Source organism: Anolis carolinensis, chromosome 2, assembly GCF_035594765.1.
Source record: "Anolis carolinensis isolate JA03-04 chromosome 2, rAnoCar3.1.pri, whole genome shotgun sequence".
Lineage (NCBI taxonomy): Eukaryota > Metazoa > Chordata > Lepidosauria > Squamata > Dactyloidae > Anolis > Anolis carolinensis.
Window position 1 is genome coordinate 8,003,132 of NC_085842.1, and position 26,859 is coordinate 8,029,990.

The 26,859-nt window shown below is 44.2% G+C and overlaps 2 protein-coding genes across 6 annotated transcripts in view; one reads left to right on the forward strand and one right to left on the reverse strand.

Moving 5' to 3' along the window:
* cuta (cutA divalent cation tolerance homolog) overlaps positions 1–26,859 on the forward strand; it is a 45,514-nt gene that overhangs the window by 3,301 nt on the left and 15,354 nt on the right. Inside the window, exon 1 of one of the 3 annotated variants that reach the window (XM_062973034.1) lies at positions 26,577–26,665. The exons of 1 other annotated variant lie outside the window; for it this stretch is intronic. Coding sequence is in view for 1 of the 2 variants with exons in the window: in XM_062973033.1 (XP_062829103.1) it covers positions 26,820–26,859 (40 nt within the window). In the remaining variant the exon portion in view is untranslated. Of the gene's footprint in view, positions 1–26,576; positions 26,666–26,710 lie in introns of those variants that run through there. One more of the 3 variants, XM_062973033.1, reaches the window with a different exon arrangement.
* Positions 1,865–26,575, reverse strand: tapbp (TAP binding protein). 3 transcript variants are annotated; one of them, XM_062973016.1, is made up of 8 exons: positions 26,450–26,575; positions 11,912–12,163; positions 9,949–10,338; positions 7,959–8,303; positions 5,989–6,312; positions 4,539–4,628; positions 4,369–4,409; positions 1,865–2,096 (listed from the first exon to the last, which is right to left on the reverse strand). In XM_062973016.1, exons 1-8 carry the CDS (start codon positions 26,478–26,480, stop codon positions 2,085–2,087), a joined length of 1,485 nt encoding a protein of 494 aa, XP_062829086.1. In that variant the 5' UTR covers positions 26,481–26,575; the 3' UTR covers positions 1,865–2,084. The 3 variants fall into 3 exon arrangements, with proteins under 3 accessions (XP_062829086.1, XP_062829087.1, XP_062829085.1); XM_062973017.1 differs by having other exon boundaries at positions 25,994–26,502; XM_062973015.1 differs by lacking the exon at positions 26,450–26,575 and adding an exon at positions 19,395–19,635.

Consider the following 26,859-nt stretch of genomic DNA (forward strand, 5'->3'; position numbering starts at 1 on the left):
ATAATTATAACATATTGTATATACATATATTTATAATATTATATTGTAATACAATATAATACTAATAATACAATATAATAATATTAATTATATATTATATTTTACGTGCAATATTACTAATAATATTACAATATATTGATACAGTACAATATAGTAATTTATTACCAGTATTGTGCTATGCTAATAATATAATATTGTATGTAAATTTAATTTGTAAGCTGCTCTGAGTTCCCTTCGGGGTGAGAAAGAAGGGCGGCATATAAATGTAGCAAATAAATAAATAAATATGGGTGAAACGTCAGGAGAGAATGCTTCTGGAACATGGCCAGGCAGCCGGGAAAATTCACAGCAACCCAAAGTTCTATTTCTTTCTCAATTTCTTTTAATTTGGGGACTTTTCAAAGACAACATTTCAGCATTTCTTTTTCCAGCAGAAGAAAATTTCCTCAAGGCACAAAACAAAATATATTTCACTATCTGAGATAAGCATTTTATATCCCCCACCCCACCACCCCAAAAATCACATTTTATCTTATTTTCCGCGTAGTTGAAACAAGAAAGTGAGGCAAGTGGAGAAATCCAGCCAAAATGAACACCATCTTCTTATGACAGAAGCACAATTGCTTATTGTCTCTATACAGACAGGGAAGAAGTTAATGTCTTACATACAACATTTTATATAATTCGGTTTGTTGCATATACAGTGTATTTGTACGGCACGTTTCTCCCAAAACGAGGCTTGAGGAAACAGAAACACATTTTTTAACCTTCACAATAATGCTATAAAAGACAGTTTAAAAACATTTCCTAAATTCGTGGGAATGTGAATATGTACAATATTTTTGGTAGACTATACAAAATGAGTCAAATCAAATACTAGGAAATGAGTGGGTCATAACAAAGGAAATAGTGGTATTAGGGAAAAGAGAAGAAATGGGAAATAAAAGGGAAATAAAAGAAGCAATAATTGAATGTGCACAAGCAGTAATAGTATTAGGGTGGAAAGATAAATCAAAATGGACAGTAAATAAATGGTACCAATATATGTTGGAGCAAATGGAATTTGAAATTATGAATGTGAAACTAAATGTTGTAAAAACTAATGAAAATAGAACAAGAGAAATGGAAGAAAGATGGATAATGGTAAAGAACTATATCATGAATCAATCTGGAGATCAAGCCATAAGAAATAAGATACAAATGTTATATAGTATACTAGCTGTGCCCAGCCACGCGTTGCTGTGGCAAAGTGGTGGTGGTACTGGTTAAAAATTGTGTAATTTTTATTTGACGTTATTTGTATTTTTTTTATAAATTTTATTGTAAGTTATCTTTTTATTATATTTTATTATTTTCTTGTATTATTTTTAGTTATTTTCTGTTATAGTATTTTATTGTATTAATTTTTTAGTGTTTTTAATTATTTTTTAGTGTTTTTAATTATTTTTTATTGGGTTGCTAGGAGACCAAGTTGGAGGGGCTTAGCCTTCTAACTGGCAGCAATTGGATAAAAGCAATTATTCCTCTCTCTCTAATTAGGACTTTATTTTTCTTTTCTTTTTGTTGTATCAACCTAGAGGCATGGATGATGGGTTGTGTTGTCAAATTTCGAGGTTGGGGGGCCTGTAGTTTTGTTGTTTTGTGGGTCGCCGTGATGCCATCACTCTTTTATATATATAGATAGGTTGGAAATGGATAAAGATAAAGATATAAAAATTGTCTCATAAAGAAACGAATATGTAAAAAGAAAACTATCCTCGTGTTGGTGGTGGGAATTGTAAATGTTTTGTATGTCTACGGTATGTATTTTTTGTGTTTTAAAAAATAAAAATGTATTAAAAAAAACATTTCCTAAATTCTAAAATAACAATATTAAGCCATTTTAACAACTTCCACAGCAGTATATGTACAACCGTCGTTATGAAACGTTCAAGAATGCAAATTAAATCGCGAAAGCAGAGCCCAAGAGAGGAGAATGTGATGCCAAAAGAACCCCATAATAACAATTATAATAACATAAGAAACAGAGATCGGCAGCCAGACCCCTTTCTGTCACATTGTTGGGGTTTCCCAGTCTCTCCAGTTCATTCCAGTTTCTGCAGAAGGAAAGGAAAACAAGGGGGTAAGTAATACATTGTTATATTATTATTATTATTATTATTATTATTATTATTATTATTATTATTATTATTATTTTATTATGACACAGCAAACAAGATAGATATGCTGGATTTTGTTTCATGCTGGATTATTATTATTATCATCCATGCTGGATTATTATTATTATTATTATTATTATTACCCCACTTGATCTCTCCCGTAGGAAACTCAGAGCAGCTTAACATAAACAATTTAAAATATACCAATATGCAAACAACAAGAACACCGCAAGGAGGAGGAGGAGGAGGAAGAGAAGCAAGAAGAAGACGGACGGACGGAAAGAAGGAAGGAAAAAAACAACAACAACATTAATAACACACAAAGAGAAACAAGAAGAAGAAGGACGGACGGAAGGATGGATGGAAGGAAGGAAGGAAGGAAGGAAGGAGGAGGAAAACAACAACAACAACAACATTAGTAACACTGAATAAGGAGGAGGGTAAGAGAAGAAAGAGAAGCAAGAAGGATGGATGGAAGGAAGGAAGGAAGGAAAAGAAAAAAACATTAATAACACTGTGGATGAGGAGGAGGAGAGAAGAAAGAGAAGCAAGAAGAAGAAGGATGGATGGATGGATGGATGGATGGATGGAAGGAAGGAAGGAAGGAAGGAAGGAAGGAAGGAAAAGAAAAAAACAATAACACTGTGGATAAGGAGGAGGAGAGAAGAAAGAGAAGCAAGAAGAAGAAGGATGGATGGATGGATGGATGGAAGGAAGGAAGGAAGGAAAAGAAAAAAAACATTAATAACACTGGATAAGGAGGAGGAGAGAAGAAAGAGAAGCAAGAAGAAGAAGGATGGATGGATGGATGGAAGGAAGGAAGGAAGGAAGGAAGGAAGGAAGGAAGGAAGGAAGGAAGGAAAAGAAAAAAACATTAATAACACTGTGGATGAGGAGGAGGAGAGAAGAAAGAGAAGCAAGAAGAAGAAGGATGGATGGATGGATGGATGGATGGATGGATGGATGGATGGAAGGAAGGAAGGAAGGAAGGAAGGAAGGAAGGAAGGAAAAGAAAAAAACATTAATAACACTGTGGATAAGGAGGAGGAGAGAAGAAAGAGAAGCAAGAAGAAGAAGGATGGATGGATGGATGGATGGAAGGAAGGAAGGAAGGAAGGAAAAGAAAAAAACATTAATAACACTGGATAAGGAGGAGGAGAGAAGAAAGAGAAGCAAGAAGAGGAAGGAAGGAAGATAAAAACAACAACATTAATAACACTGTGGATAAGGAGGAGGAGAGAAGAAAGAGAAGCAAGAAGAAAAAGAAGGATGGACGGACGGAAAGAAGGAAGGAGAAAAAGAAAAACAACAACATTAATAACACTGAATAAGGAGGAGGAGAGAAGAAGAAAGAGAAGCAAGAAGAAGAAGGAAGGAAGGAAGGAGAAGGAGGAAAACAACAACAACATTAATAACACTGTGAATAAGGAGGAGGAGAGAAGAAGAAAGAGAAGCAAGAAGAAGAAGAAGGACGGACGGAAGGAAGGAAGGAGAAGGAAAAAGAGAAAAACAACAACATTAATAACACTGTGAATAAGGAGGAGGAGAGAAGAAGAAAGAGAAGCAAGAAGAACAACAGATGGAAGGAAGAGGAGGAAAACAACAACATTAATAACACTGTGAATAAGGAGGAGGAGAGAAGAAGAAAGAGAAGCAAGAAGAAGAAGGAAGAGGAGGAAAACAACAACATTAATAACACTGTGAATAAGGAGGAGGAGAGAAGAAGAAAGAGAAGCAAGAAGAAGAAGGAAGGAAGGAAGGAAGGAAGGAAGGAAGAGAAGAAAAAAACATTAATAACACTGTGAATAAGGAGGAGGAGGAGGAGGGAGTGTGAGAGAGAGAGAGACAAGCAAGAACAACAACATCATCATAGAGAAGGAAGGAAGAACGGCGGCAGCAGCAGAAGCAAGACAACCCCAGTTGTTGCAGTGGCCACCCTCTCCCAGACCAGGACACCAAGGAGCCCCTTCCCCACAATGCAAATCCTGCAGCAGAGCCTCCCCGACCACCTCTTCTTCTTCCTCCCTCTTCAGCCAACCCGGTGCCTGCTTTTGTGGGCTCTCCTCTTGCGCCCCACCCAGGAGTATCAGTCCACCCCATAATAATAATAATAATAAGTGATGAGGAATGCCATCCCCCCCCCCCAACAAATAGGGCAGGGGTCTTGGCACATTGGGGTGAGACAAGGCAGGTCTTTCTATGACTTTACCTCCGACTTGGTTTTCTCTGTTGCTTGTTTCTCTGGAAACACTGGGAAAGAGAAGGAAAAGGGTCAAAAGGAGGAGGAGGAGAAAGGGAAGTGTGATTGAGGGGAAGGGGGTCTCCAGTCTCACGGCCAGGAATCTGGGACCCCAAAGGACCCCCCAAGGGGCCACTCACCCTTCTGGAAGAAGGCCTGGAGAAGACCATAGAGGGCAAAGGCGATGAGGAAGCAGCCCACCGCATCCTCCACGGAGGGGCCTGAGGATCCTGGCAAAGGAGGAGAAATGGGACAATTTCACGGTGGGGAAACACAGGAGGACCCCAAACAGACAACAAACCAGACTCTCTCACTAAACTTGTCCACCTCTGTCTTTCTTGCCATTCCTTCTCTTGGTTGAAAAGGGTGACTCTCTTCCCTTGGAAGGGGGACCTCTACTCACATTTGCATGTTTTCGAACTGCTAGGTGTTGGGAATAGACGAGCCGTTAAGCTCTAATCACCCTCTTTATGAGGTAAATTCCCATTAAAATAGCAGAGTAAAAATTGCAGTGGTGAGAACTTAAGTGCAATGTGAGTTTTGGAAGGCCTCTTTGTCATCAGGAAGGCAAAGGGATGCAAAGTTAGCTTTAAAGTTTAAAAGCATTTATTGAGGTAGAAAGAAATCCATTGATGGATAGAAAAGGTTTGGAGCTAACTATCTAATCTATCCTGTTCTAATACACATAGACGGATTAAAATAACAAAGCTCTAGATAGCTACATCTTGACTAATAGAGGACAGAGGTGCGTCCTCTCTGGAACAAAGATGGAATGGCGACCAAGCCTCGTGGGTCGCTTCTTCTCTAGGGCCATAAACCTTCCAAAGACCAAATTGGGGAAGTTACGTCAAAGCCGTAGGAGAGATTACATTTCTAGAAACATCAAAGGGTGGGTTGACCTAAATAGGACGGAAAGCAGGAAACAATGGTGAAGCCTAATCAAAGCATACAAGGAACCGGGGAAGGTGTCCCTAATTCTTTTCTAGGCTTCCCATCTAACCATAGAGACTTAAGCAGTACAGGATGACATTTTTCAACACTAGGTTGGCAGAAGTTGGAGCTACCAGTGGGCGCTCACTCCGCTCCCGGGATTTGAATCTGGGACCTTTTGGTCTGCAAGTTCAGCAGCTCAGCGCTTTAACACACTTCGCCATCGGGGCTCCAGGTGATCAGTAGGTGGAGCTAATCGGTGGAACATTCCTGGCCGGCCCTTATCCACATGTTTCCCCATTCTCACAGATGTCCATTGGCATTGCTGATCGAGGAAACTCCACCAGATCTTTGCCAGTGTCTCACAATCTCACAATCAGGAGCTTCTGCCTTTGTTTTTCCTTTGGGGATTCCCTCCCTCCTCACGGCCCTGTTAAGGGTCCACAGTTAAGAAGCCAGGAAGAGAGGGAGGGGCAAAAGGAGGCCCCTTCCCCCAAAAGAACTGACACCCCTTCCCAAGAAGAATGTGGACATGAGGAATCCCCACTTTCAATCCCATTTTGCCACAATGCAACTTTATGGAGTCTCCTCAATTCAACCCCTCTCCACTCGTGGCCCATTTAATGACCCCTCATTCCCCCAGCCCCCACGCTGACCCACCTGCGATGTGGATGGTGACGCTCTGGTGCAGGCCGCCCTCCCCGAGGGCCGGGTGGGAGACGCGGCACTCGACGGAGGCGCCGTGGTCCTGGGGGCGGAGGGGGGGCAGCCGGGCGAAGCTGGTGAAGCGGAAGGTGCCCTCGGGGGACTGGTGGTGCCCCGACTCCCAGCTCTGCAGCGGCCCCCCCAGGGACCCCCCGCGCAGCCCCCAGGTGACAGAGGCGCCCTGCGGAAAGTGGCCGGAGACCTCACAGGACAGCTCCGCCGGGGAGTTGGGAGCCACCACCACGAGGGGGGACGGGCGCAGGGAGACCCTGGGGGGCTCTGGGGAGGAAGAGAGGGAGAGACGTCAGAATACACGGGAGGGGGGTCCGGACATACTTGAAACATCCCGTTTCCCTCTCTGCTTCTCTGCCCTCGGCTGACCCCCACGGCTGCAACCAGAGCCCAGTTGCCCCACAAGGTTGTTGTATGTTTTCCGGGCTGTATTCTCTCCTGATGTTTCGCCCACATCTGTGGCAGGCATCCTCAGAGGTTTAGTTTATTTATTTATTTATTTACATCATTTATATTCCGCCCTTCTCACCCCGAAGGGGACTCAGGGCGGATCACATTACACATATTAGGCAAACATTCAATGCCTTTTTAACACAGGACAAAAACAAACAAACATAGCTCCGAGCGGGCCTCGAACTTATGACCTCCTGGTCAGTGACTCATTGCTCTCCCGTCTGCGCCACAGCCCCGGGCTAGGTTGTGAGGTATGGAGAAACTAAGCAAGGAAGGTTTATATATATATCTGTGGAAAGTCCAGGGTGAGAGAAGATCTCTTGTCAGTTGGAGGCCAGCGTGAACGTTGCAGTTAATCACCCTAATTGGCATTGAATAGCTTCATCTCATGGCCAGTAGTAATAGCTTCACGCTGGCCTCCAACTGACAAGAGTTGTTCCCTCACCCTGGACTTCCCACAGACATATATAAACCTTCCTTGTTTAATTTCTCCATACCTCACAACGTCTGAGGATGCCTGCCATAGATGTGGGCGAAACGTCAGGAGAGAATGCTTCTGGAACATGGCCATACAACAACCCTGTGATCCCGGCCACGAAAGCCTTCGAGAACACATAGTTGCACCACAATTAATGCAACGAATTAATCAAAATGTGGGGTGCTGCCATGGGTTCAGGCCAGGCTTTGCAGGCAGGAATCTCTTCAATTTTCATCTTAAACATCTATGTACCCTGTTTCCCCGAAAATAAGACAGTGTCTTATATTCATTTTTGCTCCCAAAGATGTGCTAGGTCTTATTTTCAGGGGATGTCTTAGTTTTCCATGAAGAAGAATTCACATTTATCACTGAACAAAAAATGAAAATCTATCATATACTGTACAGTAGTTGACATCACAAAGCAGCATAACTGAACGGTGAATCTTTTGAAGAATTTCTTGTTACTACCATTATTTCCATGTACAACTATCTATGGTAGTTGTATTTACCGATCCTGCATGCTCTGGTGTTCTGTTCGGCAGGCATGCTTCCAAACAAAAACTTTGCTAGGTCTTACTTTCGGGGGAGGCCTTATATTTAGCAATTCAGCAAAACCTCTACTAGGTCTTATTTTCCGGGGATGTCTTATTTTCGGGGATGTTACCTAGACAAATGAGGAAGTCAAAGGAAAATACTGTTTGATGAACATCTGGAATATTGATAACACCTGGGTATGACTGATGAACTATCAAGTGGCTATATAAGGAGGAGGAAAGAATCCATCTCCCTCTCTCCTGTGTGACTCAGTGTGACTATCTGATGACTGTTTGTGAGAACAAGGAAAGTGGATCTGCGTATCCTGTTTAGATATATCTAATGATTATGAGCCCTCTTCCCAAGCCCACCCCCACCACATGTGGGTCTCCCAAGAGGAATCCCCCCACTGTATCCCCCACATGCCACCCCCTCATCCCGGACTCACCCAGGACGCGGAGGCGGGCGGCTTGCTGGGCGTGGAGGTGGGGCAGGAAGAGGGTGCAGATGTAGATGCCCTCGTGGTGAGGCCCCACCGCCCGCAGCTGCAGGGAGGCATTCCCCGTCGAGGGGTCCAGGAAGAGACGGGCCCCCTCTTCTGCCACGGAGACCCTCCCTCCCCCGGGGGCTGCCCCGTCGTAGGCCAGGACCACGCGCCCCGCTCCGCCGTGCTGGTGCCGCCACTCCACCGAGAAGGGAACTCCCGAGGGACCCGAGAAGCCGCAGTCCAGCAGCACGTCCTGGCCCAGGCGGGAGGAGAGCAGCGGGGTCCGCGTGAAGACCGACAGCACCACTGGGAAGGGGGAGAAAGGGGGCAGGTCAGTACGGGTGGAGGTCCTCCATTCTGTTGTGACCCAGCCTCAGAGTGACTCTGATGAGGATTTTGGGATACAGGTTTCACCAGATGAAGGGATTCAGGTTCAGGATGAGTTTCAAGATGACTCTGATGGGAATTATGGGATTCAGCTGCAGAAGATGGGGAACAGGGAGGCTTTCCCACGGGAGAGAATGGTATTATTGATGCTGATGGTTCACAGGTGCAAGAGGCTGAAAGGAAAAGCAGCTCTCAGCCTGATAACACTAATGAGCAATTTGGCCTTGACGATGGAGCGTCAGTTGTTTGGAATTTAAGGGGGTTTGCAGAAGTCTTAGAATAGCAAATAAGAGAGCGGTCAAAGGGCAGAGGAATGCCTTCATGTTATGCTGTTAAAACAGTCTGCTTTGAGAGAATTCTCCATCAAAGCAATGTCTCTTTGAGTCAAGAAGCAAGTCCTGCTTCCCTGGATTATTTCTAACCTTGGTGTATCCTCGCTTATGGAACTTTGTCATGTATTGAAAGGACTTTGTTTCATGCCAAATGTTTCTTTGGATTATTTCTTACAACCTTGTTTTGCAACTATCTTTTGGAACTGAACTTTTGCCTTTTAAGAACTATTTTTTCTTTCTACTTCCAATAAAGTACAGAAGTCAATCTCCTGTGTGAATTTAGCAAGGTGAAGCTAACCTGAGGTGTGACACATTTAGACTCCCTCTCACCTCCCCATCCCTCTGGCCCTGAAACCAGCCCTTCTGGACCTCTCCTTCCAAGTTCAGACTGAAAACCAGCCAAGGAAACCCCCTTCAAGTGGGGGAAATTGGAAGAAACCTCCCTCAGATGTAAACAAAAGGGATTCAGATTAAACACAGTACAAAATGCAATAGAGACGGATTGGGAAGAGACCGGATGGGAAGAGAAGAGGAAGAGAAGACAGAGACAGAAGGAGGAGAAGAGACAGGGATCGATCTGGGAAAGGCACAATAGAGAAAGACATTGATACTGATAGAACAAGGGATTTAAAGATATTGACTTGCAGTGTCTGTGGAATACACAAACTCAGAAAACGTAGTCAGGCATTCCGTGATATTAGATGTGATTTGTCTCCAAGAAACGCTTATACAAGAAAGAGACGAGAGACCGCTTATTAACTTGAAATTGGGGCGATGTTTCTCCGCTTTGATGGATAAGGAAAGTAGAAGAATTGTAGTATCTTGTGAGTAATAATAATAATAATAATTTTATTTTTATATCCCACCTCTATCTCCCCAAAGGGGACTCAAAGTAGGATCTATGTGTCTGCTGTAACCAAAGGCAGTTTGTTGTTATGATCCAGAGAAGCGGGGAAACTGAATCACTGTCACCCAAGACTATAGGCCTTAATAGCACTCAATGAGAGCAGGAGGGGATCTGAGTCCATGGGTCGCTTTGGGGGGAGAAGAGAGATGGAAGGAGAAGAAAAGAGACCTCCAGCTTCCTTTCCAATGAACAGAAACCCCACCGACCCCACCACGTTCACCTGGGCCTCCAGATCAGCCCTTCAAGTCCTCTCCTTTAGTCTGCAGTTCAGACTAAAACCCAGAGCAGACTCACGAGACTCCCCCCCCCCCCAGGTCTCACTTACCTGTCGCAGTGGTGACCACGCTGGCCTCCTCCTGATGTTTCCGTGGTGATGACGGAGAAGGCAGACCACTGGCATGCATGATGGCGCTGACCCCGTACCCGGCTGTGGGGCTGCGGAGGGAGGCGATGAACCACTTTCCGTCCAGGGAGCGGGGGCAGCCCTCCTCGCCCCCCAGGCCGGCTGCCCAGGAGACGTGGGCCTCCTGCGGGGAGTACGGGTTCACCTCACAGGACACGCCCTCTGCGGAGCCCCCTCCTTCCTCCTCCTCGTCGTCCTCCTCCTCCGCCTGGTGACTGGGGCTGGGCTGCAACCAGATGGGCCTGGGAACATCGCCCCCACCGCCACCCCCACCAAGGACACCGCCTTTGCTCCATAACGTCCCCGAAGGGTCTGCGAGGAAGGAAGGAGAGAAGGAAGAGAGAGCGGGTCAGGCCAAGAAAAGGCGGAGGAAGCAGGGAAGGGCCCACGTCCCACCAGGGAGGGAGCTGGGGCTCCCCAAGAGGCATCTAGACCAGTGGTTCCCAAGGTGGGCACTACCGCCCCCTGGTGGGCACTGCAGTGATCCAGGGGGGCGGTGATGGCACCTATTAGGACACGGGGGCGGGGCCAGTGGAGGGGAGGGGCCAGGGGAGGGGCGGGGCCTCTTCCCAAGTGCCGGAGACAGGGCTGAGCACCTGAGGTGCCTTTTAGGACACAAGGGGCGGAGCTAGAGGAGTGGGTGTGGCTTCTTCCCAAGAGTCCGAGACAGGGCTGAGAATCTATACCTCTCCTGAGGCGCTTGTTGGGACACAGAGGGCGGAGCTAGGGAAGGGGGCGGGGCCTCCTTCCAAGAGCCTGAGACAGGGCTGAGCCTCTATACTTCTCCTGAGAGGCCTTTTAGGACTAAAGGGCGGGGCTAGGGGCGGGGCCTCTTCCCAAGAGCCCGAGACAGGGCTGAGCCTCTATACCTCTCCTGAGGCACTTGTTGGGACACAGAGGGCGGAGCTAGAGAAGGGGGCGGGGCCTCCTTCCAAGAGCCCGAGACAGGGCTGAGCCTCTATACCTCTCCTGAGGCACTTGTTGGGACACAGAGGGCGGAGCTAGGGAAGGGGGCGGGGCCTCCTTCCAAGAGCCCCAGACAGGGCTGAGCCTCTATACTTCTCCTGAGAGGCCTTTTAGGACTAAAGGGCGGGGCTAAGGGCGGGGCCTCTTCCCAAGAGCCCGAGACAGGGCTGAGCCTCTATACCTCTCCTGAGGCACTTGTTGGGACACAGAGGGCGGAGCTAGAGAAGGGGGCGGGGCCTCCTTCCAAGAGCCTGAGACAGGGCTGAGCCTCTATACCTCTCCTGAGAGGCCTTTTAGGACCAAAGGGCGGGGCTAGGGGTGGGGGCGGGGCCTCTTCCCAAGAGCACGAGACAGGGCTGAGCCTCTATATACCTCCCCTGAGGCGCTTGTTAGAATATGGGGGTGGGGTATAGAGGTTCAGCCCCATCAGGCACTTGGGAAGAGGCCCCGCCCTTCTCTAGCCCCGCCCCCTGTGTCCAGGCAGGCGCCGCAGGACAGGCGTAGAAGCTCAGCCCTGCCTCAGAGCTCATAACTCCGCCCATCCCAGTCCTGGCTGCTCATTTGTGGCCCTGCCCACCTCCCCCTCCCAGTCCTGCCACTGGTCTAGACCAACCCCATGCCCCTTGAGGACCCGATTCTTTTGAAGTCGTGCCATAAAGGGCAACGTGAGGCGTGTTGTGTTGTGGACTAGAGTGACACACAGGGTTTTAGAGGCAGGGATGGAAGTCCTGAGGACGCCCCAAAAGGCTGTTACCCTGGGTGGCTATGAGGAGGGGGCCTGGGGGGCAGGGCCAGTGGGCCAATGAAGGGGCCGCATGCCTTTGGAAGTCCTGCTCTTTCCTATGCATCCTTATGCCCTCCAAGGCAGGAAGATGGGAGTTGCAGCCCCCTCCCCAAGGGACCCCCTCTTTGCACCCACCGACGACGTGGAAGGCCATCCCGGGCTGGACCTGGGGGGGCAGCAGGGCCTCCGCCTGGCCCGGGCCCAGCTTCCCTCCTGCCCCTCTTCCCGGGGGGCCCAGGAGGAGGAGGGCCGGGCGCTGGCTGAGGGCGCTGGGCATCACGGAGCCCCCTCCGGACCCCTCCTCCACGAACCAGCAGCTCAAGGGGGACACCGAGGAAGAGGACGACGGGGAGGATGAGGAGGCCGCTCCGCTCAGGATCAGGGCCCCTGAGGAGAGAAGGAAGGAAGGAAGGAAAGGAAAGAGGGGGTTAAGGAGAGACGCCCCACAACTACACACGCCATGCTCAGCCCCAGGGAACAGTTTTTGTGGGCCTTACGGCAGCCTGTGGCACGGTGCATCATAGAAAAATGCTGCACAAAGTCTACCGTCAGAGGCGGTCCAACAATGAGGCGAATTAAGCGGTCACTTGGGGCGCAAAACATACGAGACTGCTTTTTCTGTTGATTTGTTGTAAAACATGATGTTTGGGTGCTTAGTTTGTAAAATCTGAATGTAATTTGATGTTTAATAGGCTTTCCCTCAATCCCTCATTTATTTATTTATTTATTTATTATTTACAGTATTTATATTCCGCCCTTCTTTCTCACCCCGAAGGGGACTCAGGGCAGATCACATTGCACACATAAAGGCAAACATTCAATGCCTTTTAACATAGAACAAAGACAGAGACAAACACAGGCTCCGAGCTGGCCTCGAACTCGTGACCTCTTATTCAGAGTGATTTGTTGCAGCTGGCTGCGCACCAGTCTGCGCCACAGCCCGGGCCTTATTATCCAACATTTTCGCTTATCCAACGCTTTTATTTTTCAGTGATTGGTTTGGGGGGGGGGGGGGGGCAAAATTCTCAGGGCAAACATTCAATGCCTTTTAACATAGAACAAAGACAGAGACAAACACAGGCTCCGAGCTGGCCTCGAACTCGTGACCTCTTATTCAGAGTGATTTGTTGCAGCTGGCTGCGCACCAGTCTGCGCCACAGCCCGGGCCTTATTATCCAACATTTTCGCTTATCCAACGCTTTTATTTTTCAGTGATTGGTTTGGGGGGGGGGGGGGCAAAATTCTCAGGGCAAACATTCAATGCCTTTTAACATAGAACAAAGACAGAGACAAACACAGGCTCCGAGCTGGCCTCGAACTCGTGACCTCTTATTCAGAGTGATTCGTTGCAGCTGGCTGCTCACCAGTCTGCGCCACAGCCCGGGCCTTATTATCCAACATTTTCGCTTATCCAATGCTTTTATTTTTCAGTGATTGGTTTGGGGGGGGGGGCAAAATTCTCAGGGCAAACCACATTGCACACATAAAGGCAAACATTCAATGCCTTTTAACATAGAACAAAGACAGAGACAAACACAGGCTCCGAGCTGGCCTCGAACTCATGACCTCTTATTCAGAGTGATTTGTTGCAGCTGGCTGCGCACCAGTCTGCGCCACAGCCCGGGCCTTATTATCCAACATTTTCGCTTATCCAACGCTTTTATTTTTCAGTGATTGGTTTGGGGGGGGGGGGGGCAAAATTCTGTTCACCTACACTTGAAAATTGCCTATGGCCGGCTCTGTCTACCGTATTATCCGTGACTTTGACTTTACAAAAACTGTCCAGACCCTCCTGGAAAACCGCAGCTTCTATGTGGAGTTTCAGAGCCGGAAAGTAGATGGAGGAGGCAAAAGAATGGTTTACCCCAAGGCAGCGTTCTTGCACCGACCTTGCTTAACATCTTCACGAACGATCAGCCACAACCTCCACTCACAAAGAGCTTTATATGTGCTGATGATCTTGGCCTTACAACACAAGCGAAAGATTTTGAAACAGTTGAAAAGCAACTCACGAATGCCTTGAAAGATCTCTCCAGCTACTACAAGGAGAACCACCTGAAGCCTAACCCTGCCAAGACACAAGTGTGTGCTTTCCACCTATGTAACCGCGAAGCCAACAGGAAACTGAAAGTGACTTGGGAAGGCCAAGAGCTCGAACACTGTTTCCATCCTAAATACCTTGGTGTCACCTTAGACCGAACACTAACATATAGGAAACACGGCACGAACACCAAGCACAAAGTAGCTGCACGCAATAACATCCTGCGGAAACTGATTGGCAGCGCATGGGGTGCAGACCCACAAGTAGTAAGAACATCAGCCTTGGCCTTGTCTTTCTCAACTGCAGAGTCTGCCTGTCCTGTCTGGCACAAGTCTGCCCATGCGAAGCAGGTGGACGTAGCACTTTCTCCCATCCTGGACATCATTTCAGATATATTAACCCCACTGGCCTAGTTTCCAACAGACCTCACAATCTCTCAGCATGCCTGCCATAGATGTGGGAGAAACATCAGGAGAGAGTGCTTCTGAACATGGCCAGGCAGCCTGGAAAACTCACAGCAACCCAGTGATTCCAGCCATGAAAGCCTTTGACAATAATAATAATAATAATAATAATAATAATAATAATAATAATAATGTGTTGTCGAAGGCTTTCATGGCCAGGATCACAGGGTTGTTGTGTGTCTTTCGGGCTGTGTGGCCATGTTCCAGAAGCATTCTCTCCTGACGTTTCGCCCACATCTATGGCAGGCATCCTCAGTGAGGATGCCTGCCATAGATGTGGGCGAAACGTCAGGAGAGAATGCTTCTGGAACATGGCCACACAGCCCGAAAGACACACAACAACCCAATAATAATAATAATAATAATAATAATTTATTTATACCTTGCTTTTCTCCCTCATGGGATCCAAAGTGGCTTACGACTTGTTTAAAGTCATGTAAACAAACGGCCCAAATACATGGATAAAAAGTATATAACATCATTCAATAAACATTGTTTATTGTTTAAAACAACAATATACGTTCATGTTCTTGTGGCATCATGTCGCTCCATCAATCTGTAAGCCGCCCCAAGTCCCGGCAGGGAGATAGATGGTGGCGGGGTATAAATAAAGTTTTATTATTATTATTATTATTATTATAAAGTGTAGGTGTTGTGTGTGTTTTTTATTCCCCAGTGGTGCAGTGGACTGAAGCCTCATGACTTGAAGGTTGGGTAGCTGACCTGAAGGTTGCCAGGTTCGAATCCCACCTGGGGAGAGCACAGATGAGCTCCCTCTGTCAGCTCCAGCTCCATGCGGGGACACGAGAGAAGCCTCCCACAACGATGGTAAAAAACATCAAAACATCTGGGCAATGTCCCCTGGGCAACATCCTTGCAGACAGCCAATTTTCTCACACCAGAAGCGACTTGCAGTTTCTCAAGTCACTCCTGACACGGGGGGAAAACCCACAAAAAAACAAATTCCAGGTTGAGATGCACTTTCCCCCTGTAGTTAAAGGTCAAGGTTTTCCCCTGACGTTAAGTCCAGTCGTGACCGACTCTGTGGGTCGGTGCTCATCTCCATTTCTAAGCCAAAGAGCCGGCGTTGTCCGTAGACACCTCCAAGGTCATGTGGCCACTGGCATGACTGCATGCAGCGTCAGTGTTACCTTCCCGCCGGAGCGGTACCTATTGATCTACTCACATTGGCATGTTTTCGAACGGCTAGGTTGGCAGGAGCTGGGGCTAACAGCGGGTGCTCACTCCGCTCCCGGGGTTTGAACCTGGGACCCCCTCCCAACTTTCTTCCCCTTTACTTCACTTCACTTTATTTCTTACTTAGCCGCTCTCCACCAGAGTGCTCCGAGCGACTTACAATTTAAAATATCACTCCACAATATAAAGACATTCAACAGTGACTATTTGGCCAATTTGATCTGATTTACTTAAATGCACAAACAGCCAATTCTTGAGCGCTTTCCCAAAAGGTCGCAACTCCGACATGGCTCTAAGACAGGGGTCCCCAAACTAAGGCCTGGGGGCCCTCCGAGGTCATTTACCTGGCCCCCGCCCTCAGTTTTATAATATAATATATTGTATATATATATATATAATATTGATAATAATATTATAATGTAGTACAATATAACACTAATAATACCATATAATAATATTAATTATATATTCTATATTACATATAATATTACTAATAATATTACAGTATAGTGGTATAGTTCAATAAAGTAATATATAATGCTAATATTGTGCTATGCTAATAATATAATATATTGTATGTACATATAATATTGATAATAATATTATAATGTAATACAATATAACACTAATAATAATACCATATAATAATATTAATTATATATTCTATATTACATATAATATTACTAATAATATTACAGTATAGTGGTATAGTTCAATAAAGTAATATATAATGCTAATATTGTGCTATGCTAATAATATAATATATTGTATATATATATATATAATATTGATAATATTATAATGTAGTACAATATAACACTAATAATACCATATAATAATATTAATTATATATTCTGTATTACATATAATATTACTAATAATATTACAGTATAGTGGTATAGTTCAATAAAGTAATATATAATGCTAATATTGTGCTATGCTAATAATATAATATATTGTATGTACATATAATATTGATAATAATATTATAATGTAATACAATATAACACTAATAATAATACCATATAATAATATTAATTATATATTCTATATTACATATAATATTACTAATAATATTTCAGTATAGTGGCATAGTTCAATATAGTAATATATAATGCTAATATTGTGCTATGCTAATAATATAATATATTGTATGTACATATAATTTGTAAGCCAATCTGAGTCCCCTTTGGGGTGAGAAGGGTGTGATACAAATGTAGTAAATAAATGCAGCAAATAAATAAATAATGAATAAATACATTTTAGACATTGAAATCCTGATAAATGGATGTTGGTTAAAATTATTTTTATTTTTAAATATTGTATTGTTCTTTTGTTGTTGTTGTTTTTGCACTACAAATAAGACATGTGCAGTGTGCAGAGGAATTATTTTTTTTTCAAATGATAATCCGGCCCCTCAACAGTCTGAAGCAGGGGTCCCCAAACTTTTGAAGCAGAGGGCCAGTCCACAATCCTTCAGACTGTTGAGGGGCCAAATTATCATTTGGAAAAAAAAAATTCCTATGCATACTGCACATGTCTTCTCTGTCGTGCAACAACAACAACAACAACAACAACAACAATGAAAGAACAATACAATATTTAAAAATTAAAACAATTTTAACCAACATAAACCTATCAGGATTTCAATGGAAAGTGTGGGCCTGCTACTGGCCAATGAGATAGTCAAGTTAATTAGGATTGTTGTTGTTGTTGTTGTTGTGTGCCTCCAAGTCATGTCAGACTTTGGCCGAGCCCAAGTCTAAAATTATTTATTTATTTACTGCATTTATTTACTACATTTATATCCCACCCTTCTCACCCCGAAGGGGACTCAGAGCAGTTGTATGTCCATACAATATATTATATTATTAGCATAACACAATATTAGCATTATATATTACTATATTGAACTATACCACTATACTATTATATAATATGTAATATATAACATATAATTAATATTATTATATGGTATTACTATTAGTATTATATTGTATAACATAAGATTATTATCAATATTATATGTCTATACAATATATTATATTATTAAAACATATAAAATATTATATTATAAAACTGAGGGCGGGGGCCAGGTCAATGACCTTGGAGGGCCGCATCCGGCCCCCGGGCCTTAGTTTGGGGACCCCTGGTATACAGTATAAGAATACTGTATGGTAAGAACACTTTACCCCTGGGTGGGCCTTCTCTAAAAAAATATGTCCAGAGAAAGAGGGCGACTCAAAGGATCGAGGGTCTGGAGGACAAGAATCCCTGTGAGGAGCGGCTGAAAGAGCAGGGCATATTTAGCCTGCAGAAGGGAAGGCATGGTGTCCTGACTTGGTTTGAACAGCTGATTTTAAAGTAGATATTAGATTTTAATGTTTTTAGTGTTTGTTTATATTTATAATTATTATATTTCTCGGCATGGAATGCTTGCCTATATATGTTGTGTTCCGCTTTTGGGGTGAGAAAGACGGAATATAAATGTCTTAAATAAACAAATGAATGAATAAGGCAGAGAGGAGACATGATAGCCATGTATAAATATGTGAAGGGAAGTCCTAGGGAGGAGGGAGCAGGCTGGTAGGATGCAATGGAACAAGGGCTTCAAACTTTAGGAAAGGAGATTCCACCTGAACATCAGGAAGAACTTCCTCACTGTGAGAAGGGCTGTTCACCAGTGGAACTCTCTCCCCCGGGCTGTGGTGGAGGCTCCTTCTTTGGAGGCTTTGAAGCAGAGGCTGGATGGCCATCTGTCGGGAGTGCTTTGAACGTGTCTTTCCGGAGTTGGACTGGATGGCCCATGAGGTCTCTTCCAGGTCTAGGATTCTAACACCAAACGTGTCACACAGACCCCCCATCACCAACTGGCCCACCAGTTCTCTTCCAACTCGAGGATTCTAAGTTCGGTCCAGACATGTCTGCTTTACCAGTTATTCTACCAGGTGCCTCAACCTGATTCTTCTGTGAATCCCAAACACTCTGTCGGACTGTCGCCATCTTGCTTAAAAAGCCAATGGGATGTTGGCCTGCATCCATAGGAGCCTCGTGCCTAGATCCAGGGGTGGAAGTCATGCTCCCCCTCCTATCCTATTCTGCCTTGGTCGGGCCACTTTACCTGGAATCACACGGTGTCCCATTCTGGGCACCACCATTGGAGGGAGAGGTTGACTCTAAGCTGGAAGGTATCCAGAGGAGGGTGACTCAAAGGATCAAGGGTCTGGAGAACAAGCCCTACGAGGAGTGGCTTAAAGAGCTGGACATGTTGAGCCTGCAGAAGAGAAGGCTGAGAGAGAGGAGACATGAGGAGGGAGGGCCAGGGATCAAGATGTGGGGGAAGGAAGTCGTAGGGGGGAGGGAGCAAGCTTGTGATTCTATGGTTCTAATAATAATACAGTAGAGTCTCACTTATCCAACATAAACGGGCCAGCAGAACGTTGGATAAGCGAATACGTTGGATAATAAGGAGGGATTAAGGAAAAGCCTATACAGTCATTACTACATAGCATTACTGCGTATTGAACTACTTTTTCTGTTCCAGAAGCATTCTCTCCTGACGTTTCGCCCACATCTATGGCAGGCATCCTCAGAGGTTGTGAGGTATGGAGAAAAAAAGCCAATGGGATGTTGGCCTGCATCCATAGGAGCCTCGTGCCTAGATCCAGGGGTGGAAGTCATGCTCCCCCTCCTATCCTATTCTGCCTGCTCTAAGATATGGAGGCCGTGAGTTCCACAGGACTGGAGCATAAAGGCCAAAGTTGCCGAAGGAAGAAGGCAGGCAGGTGCCGTGGAGAGGGAAGAAACGCGCGACACGCGTCTCGTGGGAAGGCCCGGCCATGGGAAGCGGAAGCGGAAGCGAAAGCAGGGGCGGCGGGGATTTCCCTCTTTTTCCCCACCCACGAAGCCCACTCACCCAGGAGGAGGAGGGGGAGGAGGAGGGGGGGGCCGGCAGGGCTCATGGTGGGCTTCATTCACTCTGCTCGCTCGCTCGCTCTCCCTTCTTCTCTCCTTCTTCTCTCCTTCCTTCCTTCCTTCTTTCTTTCCTTCTTCTCCCGCTTTCGCTTTCGCCTTCGCTCAAAGTACGGGGCGGGCTCCTGAGCGCGTGCAGAGTGCAAAGGCCCCGCCTCTTTGGGGAGGGAGGGAGGGAGGGAGGGAGGGGCAGCGAGCGGGGAAGGCGGTGCGGAAAGCGGCGGGACCCCCCCCCCCCCCGGCAACAGAAGGGGAACTTGAGCGAGCCTGCTTCTCCTCTGCGTCTTCCTTCGTGCCCCAGCAGCACTCCCTCCTGACGTTCCGCCCACCCCCGTGGCAAGGCGTCCTCAGAAGGTGGTGAGGTCTGATGGAAACGAGGCCAAGGGCAGTTAACGACTCTAAACAAAGGATGCCCCAGAGGCAGGAAGAAGACAGCAGATAAGCTTTTCAATGCTAATTAAAGGGATTAACTACACAACATTCACACTGACCTCTCTCGCCCTAGACTTTCCACAGATATAGATTAACCTCTTTGCTTAGTTTTTCTCCATACCTCACCACCTCTGAGGATGCCTGCCATAGATGTGGGCGAAACGTCAGGAGAGAATGCTTCTGGAACATGGCCACACAGCCCGAAAGACATACAACAACCCAGTGGGGTTTGTTTACATATACAGTAGAGTCTCACTTATCCAACATAAACGGGCCGGCAGAATGTTGGATAAGCGAATATGTTGGATAATAAGGAGGCATTAAGGAAAAGCCTATTAAACATCAAATGAGGTTATGATTTTACAAATGAAGCACCAAAACCTCATGTTAGACAACAAATTTGGCAGAAAAGGTAGTTCAATACGCAGTAATGCTATGTAGTCATTACTGTATTTACGAATTTAGCACCAAAATATCACGATGTATTGAAACACATTGACTACAAAAACGCGTTGGATAATCCAGAACGTTGGATAAGCGAGGCTTGGATAAGTGAGACTCTACTGTATCTGTGGAACGATGTCCAGGGAGCGAGGGAAAGACGGAACTCTTGCCTGTCGGAGGCCGGTGTGGATGTTGTGATTAATCACCTCGATTATCACTGAATAGCCTCTCAGCCTCAAAGCCCGGCTGCTTCGTGCCTGGGGGACTCCCTTGGGAGGAGGGGTTAGCTGGCCCTGATGGTTTCCTGCCTGGAATCCCCCCGATTTCAGAGTGTTGTTCGTCCTTTGCTGTCTTGATTCTGGTGTTTGTTGAATCCTGGGGAAGACGTCCAAGGTGGGAGGAAGAAAGGACCCTGGTCTGTTGGAGGCAGGCGTGGATGTTTTAATTAATCCCCTTGATTAGCATTAGCACAGAAAACGAACATGAACACAACCTGGCTCCCAGTATTAAAAGACTCTAAAAATCAGGACAGTCAATAAAACACAGCTCTCTGAAAACAGGGGGATTCCAGGCAGGAAACCATCAGGTCCAGGTAACACCTCCCAACAAAGGATTCCCCCAAGCAGGATGAAGCCAGGCCTTGAGGCCACAGGGGTTAATTACAACACACACCCCTGCCTCCAACAGGACAAGGGTCCTTTCTCTTTTTTTCTCCCACCCTGGACATCGTTCCACAGGGATATGGATAGATATAAACCCCACTTGCCTGGTTTCCAAATGACCTCACAACCTTCTGAGGATGCCTGCCATAGATGTGGGTGAAACGTCAGGAGAGAGTGCTGCTTCAGGAACCAGGTGGACTCATGGATTTCAGCTAGTTGACCAGACCCGCCAGCCAAGTGTATGAGAAGCAAAGAGGAGAGTCCCGCCAGAACTGCAAGCACAATCTCAACCCAATTTCGATTATTCGCACGGTCACAACCTTCCTTTCTGCCAGTTTACATGGCGAGAGCAGGCATCCAGGCCGGAGTCCTGCTGTTGCTTCAGACCAGGTTCCGGTTAGATCGACAATTAACCACAACTTATTGTGATGGTGGCTTTTATAGTTGGACAAACTCCAACTGCTTTGAACTGGTTTTGCCCTGGCGCACAATGCGTCTTAATCCTGCCAAATTTAACCTGTGTGTTTTATTATGACATTATTATTTAGTTGTGCTGTATTTTGATTTTCTCATATTTTATGCATTATGTGTTTTACTTTTACTTGGTTTTATATTTGTTTGTTGTAAGCCCCCCCCCCCTCCCCGAGTCCTTTTGGAGAGGGGGCGGGGTATAAATAAAGATTATTATTATTATTATTATTATTATTATTATTATTATTATTATTATTTTATTGTATGACACAGCAAACAAGATAGATAGGCTGGATTTCATATCACAAAATCACAAGTCGAACACTAATAATAATAATAATAATAATACAGTAGAGTCTCACTTATCCAACACTCGCTTATCCAACGTTCTGGATTATCCAACGCATTTTTGTAGTCAATGTGTTTCAATACATCGTGATATTTTGGTGCTAAATTCATAAATACAGTAATGACTACATAGCATTACTGCGTATTGAACTACTTTTTCTGTCAAATTTGTTGTATAACATGATGTTTTGGTGCTTAATTTGTAAAATCATAACCTCATTTGATGTTTAATAGGCTTTTCCTTAATCCTTCCTTATTATCCAAGATATTCGCTTATCCAAGCTTCTGCTGGCCCATTTAGCTTGGATAAGTGAGACTCTACTGTAATAATAAAACTTTATTTATACCCCTCTACCATCTCCCCGTGGGGACTTGGGGCGGCTCACAACGTTACAAAAGTAACAGCACAAATACATTAAACAATATACACAGTTTAAAACACAAGAAGATGATCAAACAGAAGTTAAAACAAAGGTTTATATAACAGTAATAATATCAAACAACCACCAATGCAATCCACTTCCACTTCCCAAGTGTCTAGGACTGTGTTGTTGTTGTTGTTGTTGTTGTTGTTATAGTGGAAACAACCAAGCTGGTCTTCCTCCAGCCAGCAGGCCAAGAGGATTTTGCCTGGATTGCACACGGAAACTGAGGAGACTGCATGAAAGATCAGGGGTCTGGCGAACAATAATCCCTATGAGGAGCAGCTGAAAGAGCTGGGTGTATTGGGCCTGCAGAAGAGAGAGAGACCTGATCCTTGCAGCCCAGGAGCAAAACATCAGGACAAAGGCAATTCAGGCCAAGATAAAAAAATCAGCTGATGACCCAAAATGCAGACTGTGCAAGGAAACCGATGAAACCATTGATCATCTCCTCAGCTGCTGTAAGAAAATCGCACAGACAGACTACAAACAGAGGCACAACTCTGTGGCCCAAATGATTCATTGGAACTTATGCCTCAAGTACCACCTTCCAGCAGCAAAGAACTGGTGGGATCACAAACCTGCAAAAATATTGGAAAATGAGCATGCAAATATACTGTGGGACTTCCGAATCCAGACTGACAAAGTTCTGGAACACAACACACCAGACATCACAGTTGTGGAAAAGAACAAGGTTTGGATCATTGATGTTTCCATCCCAGGTGACAGTCGCATTGACGAAAAACAACAGGAAAAACTCAGCCGCTCTCAGGACCTCAAGATTGAACTGCAAAGACTCTGGCAGAAACCAGTGCAGGTGGTCCCGGTGGTGATGGGCACACTGGGTGCCGTGCCAAAAGATCTCAGCCGGCATTTGGAAACAATAGACATTGACAAAATCATGATCTGCCAACTGCAAAAGGCCACCCTGCTGGGATCTGCAGCATCATCCAAAAATACATCACACAGTCCTAGACACTTGGGAAGTGTTCGACTTGCGATTTTGTGATACGAAACCCAGCATGTCTATCTTGTTTGCTGTGTCAAAATAATAATGATAATAATGATAATAATAATAATAATAATAATAATAATAATAATAATAATAATAATAATACATCACACAGTCCTAGACACTTGGGAAGTGTTCGACTTGTGATTTTGTGAAACGAAATCCAGCATGTCTATCTTGTTTGCTGTGACATAATAAAATAATAATAATAATAATAATAATAATAATAATAATAATAATAAAAATAATAATAATACATCACACAGTCCTAGACACTTGGGAAGTGTTCGACTTGTGATTTTGTGATACGAAATCCAGCATGTCTATCTTGTTTGCTGTGTCATAATAAAATAATAATAATAATAATAACAATAATACATCACACAGTCCTAGACACTTGGGAAGTGTTCGACTTGTGATTTTGTGAAACGAAATCCAGCATGTCTATCTTGTTTGCTGTGACATAATAAAATAATAATAATAATAATAATAATAATAATAATAATAATAATAATAATACATCACACAGTCCTAGACACTTGGGAAGTGTTCGACTTGTGATTTTGTGATACGAAATCCAGCATATCTATCTTGTTTGCTGTGTCATAATAAAATAATAATAATAATAATAATAATAATAATAATAATAATAATAATACATCACACAGTCCTAGACACTTGGGAAGTGTTCGACTTGTGATTTTGTGATACGAAATCCAGCATATCTATCTTGTTTGCTGTGTCATAATAAAATAATAATAATAATAATAATAATAATAAAAATAATAATAATACATCACACAGTCCTAGACACTTGGGAAGTGTTCGACTTGTGATTTTGTGATACGAAATCCAGCATGTCTATCTTGTTTGCTGTGTCATAATAAAATAATAATAATAATAATAATAATAATAATAATAATAATAATAATAATAATACATCACACAGTCCTAGACACTTGGGAAGTGTTCGACTTGTGATTTTGTGATACGAAATCCAGCATGTCTATCTTGTTTGCTGTGACATAATAAAATAATAATAATAATAATAATAACAATAATACATCACAGAGTCCTAGACACTTGGGAAGTGTTCGACTTGTGATTTTGTGATATGAAATCCCGCATGTCTATCTTGTTTGATGTGTCATAATAATAATAATAATAATAATAATAATAATAATAATAATAATAATAATAATACATCACAGAGTCCTAGACACTTGGGAAGTGTTCGACTTGTGATTTTGTGATATGAAATCCCGCATGTCTATCTTGTTTGATGTGTCATAATAATAATAATAATAATAATAATAATAATAATAATAATAATACATCACAGAGTCCTAGACACTTGGGAAGTGTTCGACTTGTGATTTGTGATATGAAATCCCGCATGTCTATCTTGTTTGATGTGTCATAATAATAATAATAATAATAATAATACATCACAGAGTCCTAGACACTTGGGAAGTGTTCGACTTGTGATTTTGTGATATGAAATCCAGCATGTCTATCTTGTTTGCTGTGTCATAATAATAATAATAATAATAATAATAATAATAATAATAATAATACATCACACAGTCCTAGACACTTGGGAAGTGTTCGACTTGTGATTTTGTGATATGAAATCCCGCATGTCTATCTTGTTTGATGTGTCATAATAATAATAATAATAATAATAATAATAATAATAATAATAATAATACATCACAGAGTCCTAGACACTTGGGAAGTGTTCGACTTGTGATTTGTGATATGAAATCCCGCATGTCTATCTTGTTTGATGTGTCATAATAATAATAATAATAATAATAATACATCACAGAGTCCTAGACACTTGGGAAGTGTTCGACTTGTGATTTTGTGATATGAAATCCAGCATGTCTATCTTGTTTGCTGTGTCATAATAATAATAATAATAATAATAATAATAATAATAATAATAATAATAATAATACATCACACAGTCCTAGACACTTGGGAAGTGTTCGACTTGTGATTTTGTGATATGAAATCCAGCATGTCTATCTTGTTTGCTGTGTCATAATAATAATAATAATAATAATAATAATAATAATAATAATACATCACACAGTCCTAGACACTTGGGAAGTGTTCGACTTGTGATTTTGTGATATGAAATCCAGCATGTCTATCTTGTTTGCTGTGTCATAATAATAATAATAATAATAATAATAATAATAATAATAATACATCACACAGTCCTAGACACTTGGGAAGTGTTCGACTTGTGATTTTGTGATATGAAATCCAGCATGTCTATCTTGTTTGCTGTGTCATAATAATAATAATAATAATAATAATAATAATAATAATAATACATCACACAGTCCTAGACACTTGGGAAGTGTTCGACTTGTGATTTGTGATATGAAATCTAGCATATCTATCTTGTTTGATGTGTCATAATAATAATAATAATAATAATAATAATAATAATAATAATAATAATAATACATCACACAGTCCTAGACACTTGGGAAGTGTTCGACTTGTGATTTTGTGATACGAAATCTAGCATATCTATCTTGTTTGCTGTGTCATAATAAAATAATAATAATAATAATAATAAAAATAATACATCACACAGTCCTAGACGCTAGGGAAGTGTTCGACTTGTGATTTTGTGATACGAAATCTGGCATGTCTATCTTGTTTGCTGTGTCATACAATAATAATAATAATAATAATAATAATAATAATAATAATAATAATAATAAACCACCTTAATTTATGTATGTACCGCAGGCAGGCATCCGCAGAGGTGGCGAGGCCTGTTGGGAACGAGGCCCGTGGGGTTTGTGCCTGTCTGTCTCTCCTTGTGGAATGAGGCCCCGGATGGGAAAGAAGGAAAGGACTCTTGTCTGTTGGAGGCCGGTGTGGATGTTGTCATTAAGGACCTTGATTACTAGCATTTGAATGGCCTCTCAGCTTCAAAGCCCGGCTGCTTCCTGCCTGGGGGAATCCCCTGTTGGGAGGAGGTGTTAGCTGGCCCTGGTGGTTCCCTGCCCGTTTCCAAAGTATTGCCCATTCTTGACTGTCTTGATCCTGGCCTTGGTTAATAATTCCTCTCCATGGCTTCTCTGTGTCGTCTAGTTCCAACCCCTGCCTGCCCTGGGTGTGGGCGAAACGTCGGGAGAGGATGCTGCCGGAGCGTGGCCGGGCAGCCCGGAAGACTCACCGTCCTTCCTTGGAGCATGGGGGAGACGCATTTCCCAGGGTGCTTTGCGGGGGGCGGGCGCCTCTTATGCAAATCCATAATGACATGCGACGAGGGACGTGAGTGAGTGACGTTGCAAGGGGCGGGGCTTCGATCCCCTTGGGAGGGGAGGCGGGGCCGGTGACGTCAGGGGAGGGGCGTGGCTCGGTCCTGGTGGGCGTGCCCGAGAAGGAGAAGGTAGGGAAAGAGAAGCGGGGAGGGAGGGAGTGGGCTGGTCCCTCCAGCAGCCCCGGCCACTTCCACGGGGGAAAGCCGCCGCGCGGGAGGGAAGCTCTCCTGGGATCCTTGGCAAGGCCTGAGGCCCCGCCCCTCATTGGTAGTCCCGCCTGCCATGCTGGGAACAAGAGTGCGCAGGCTCAGAGGGGCTGCTT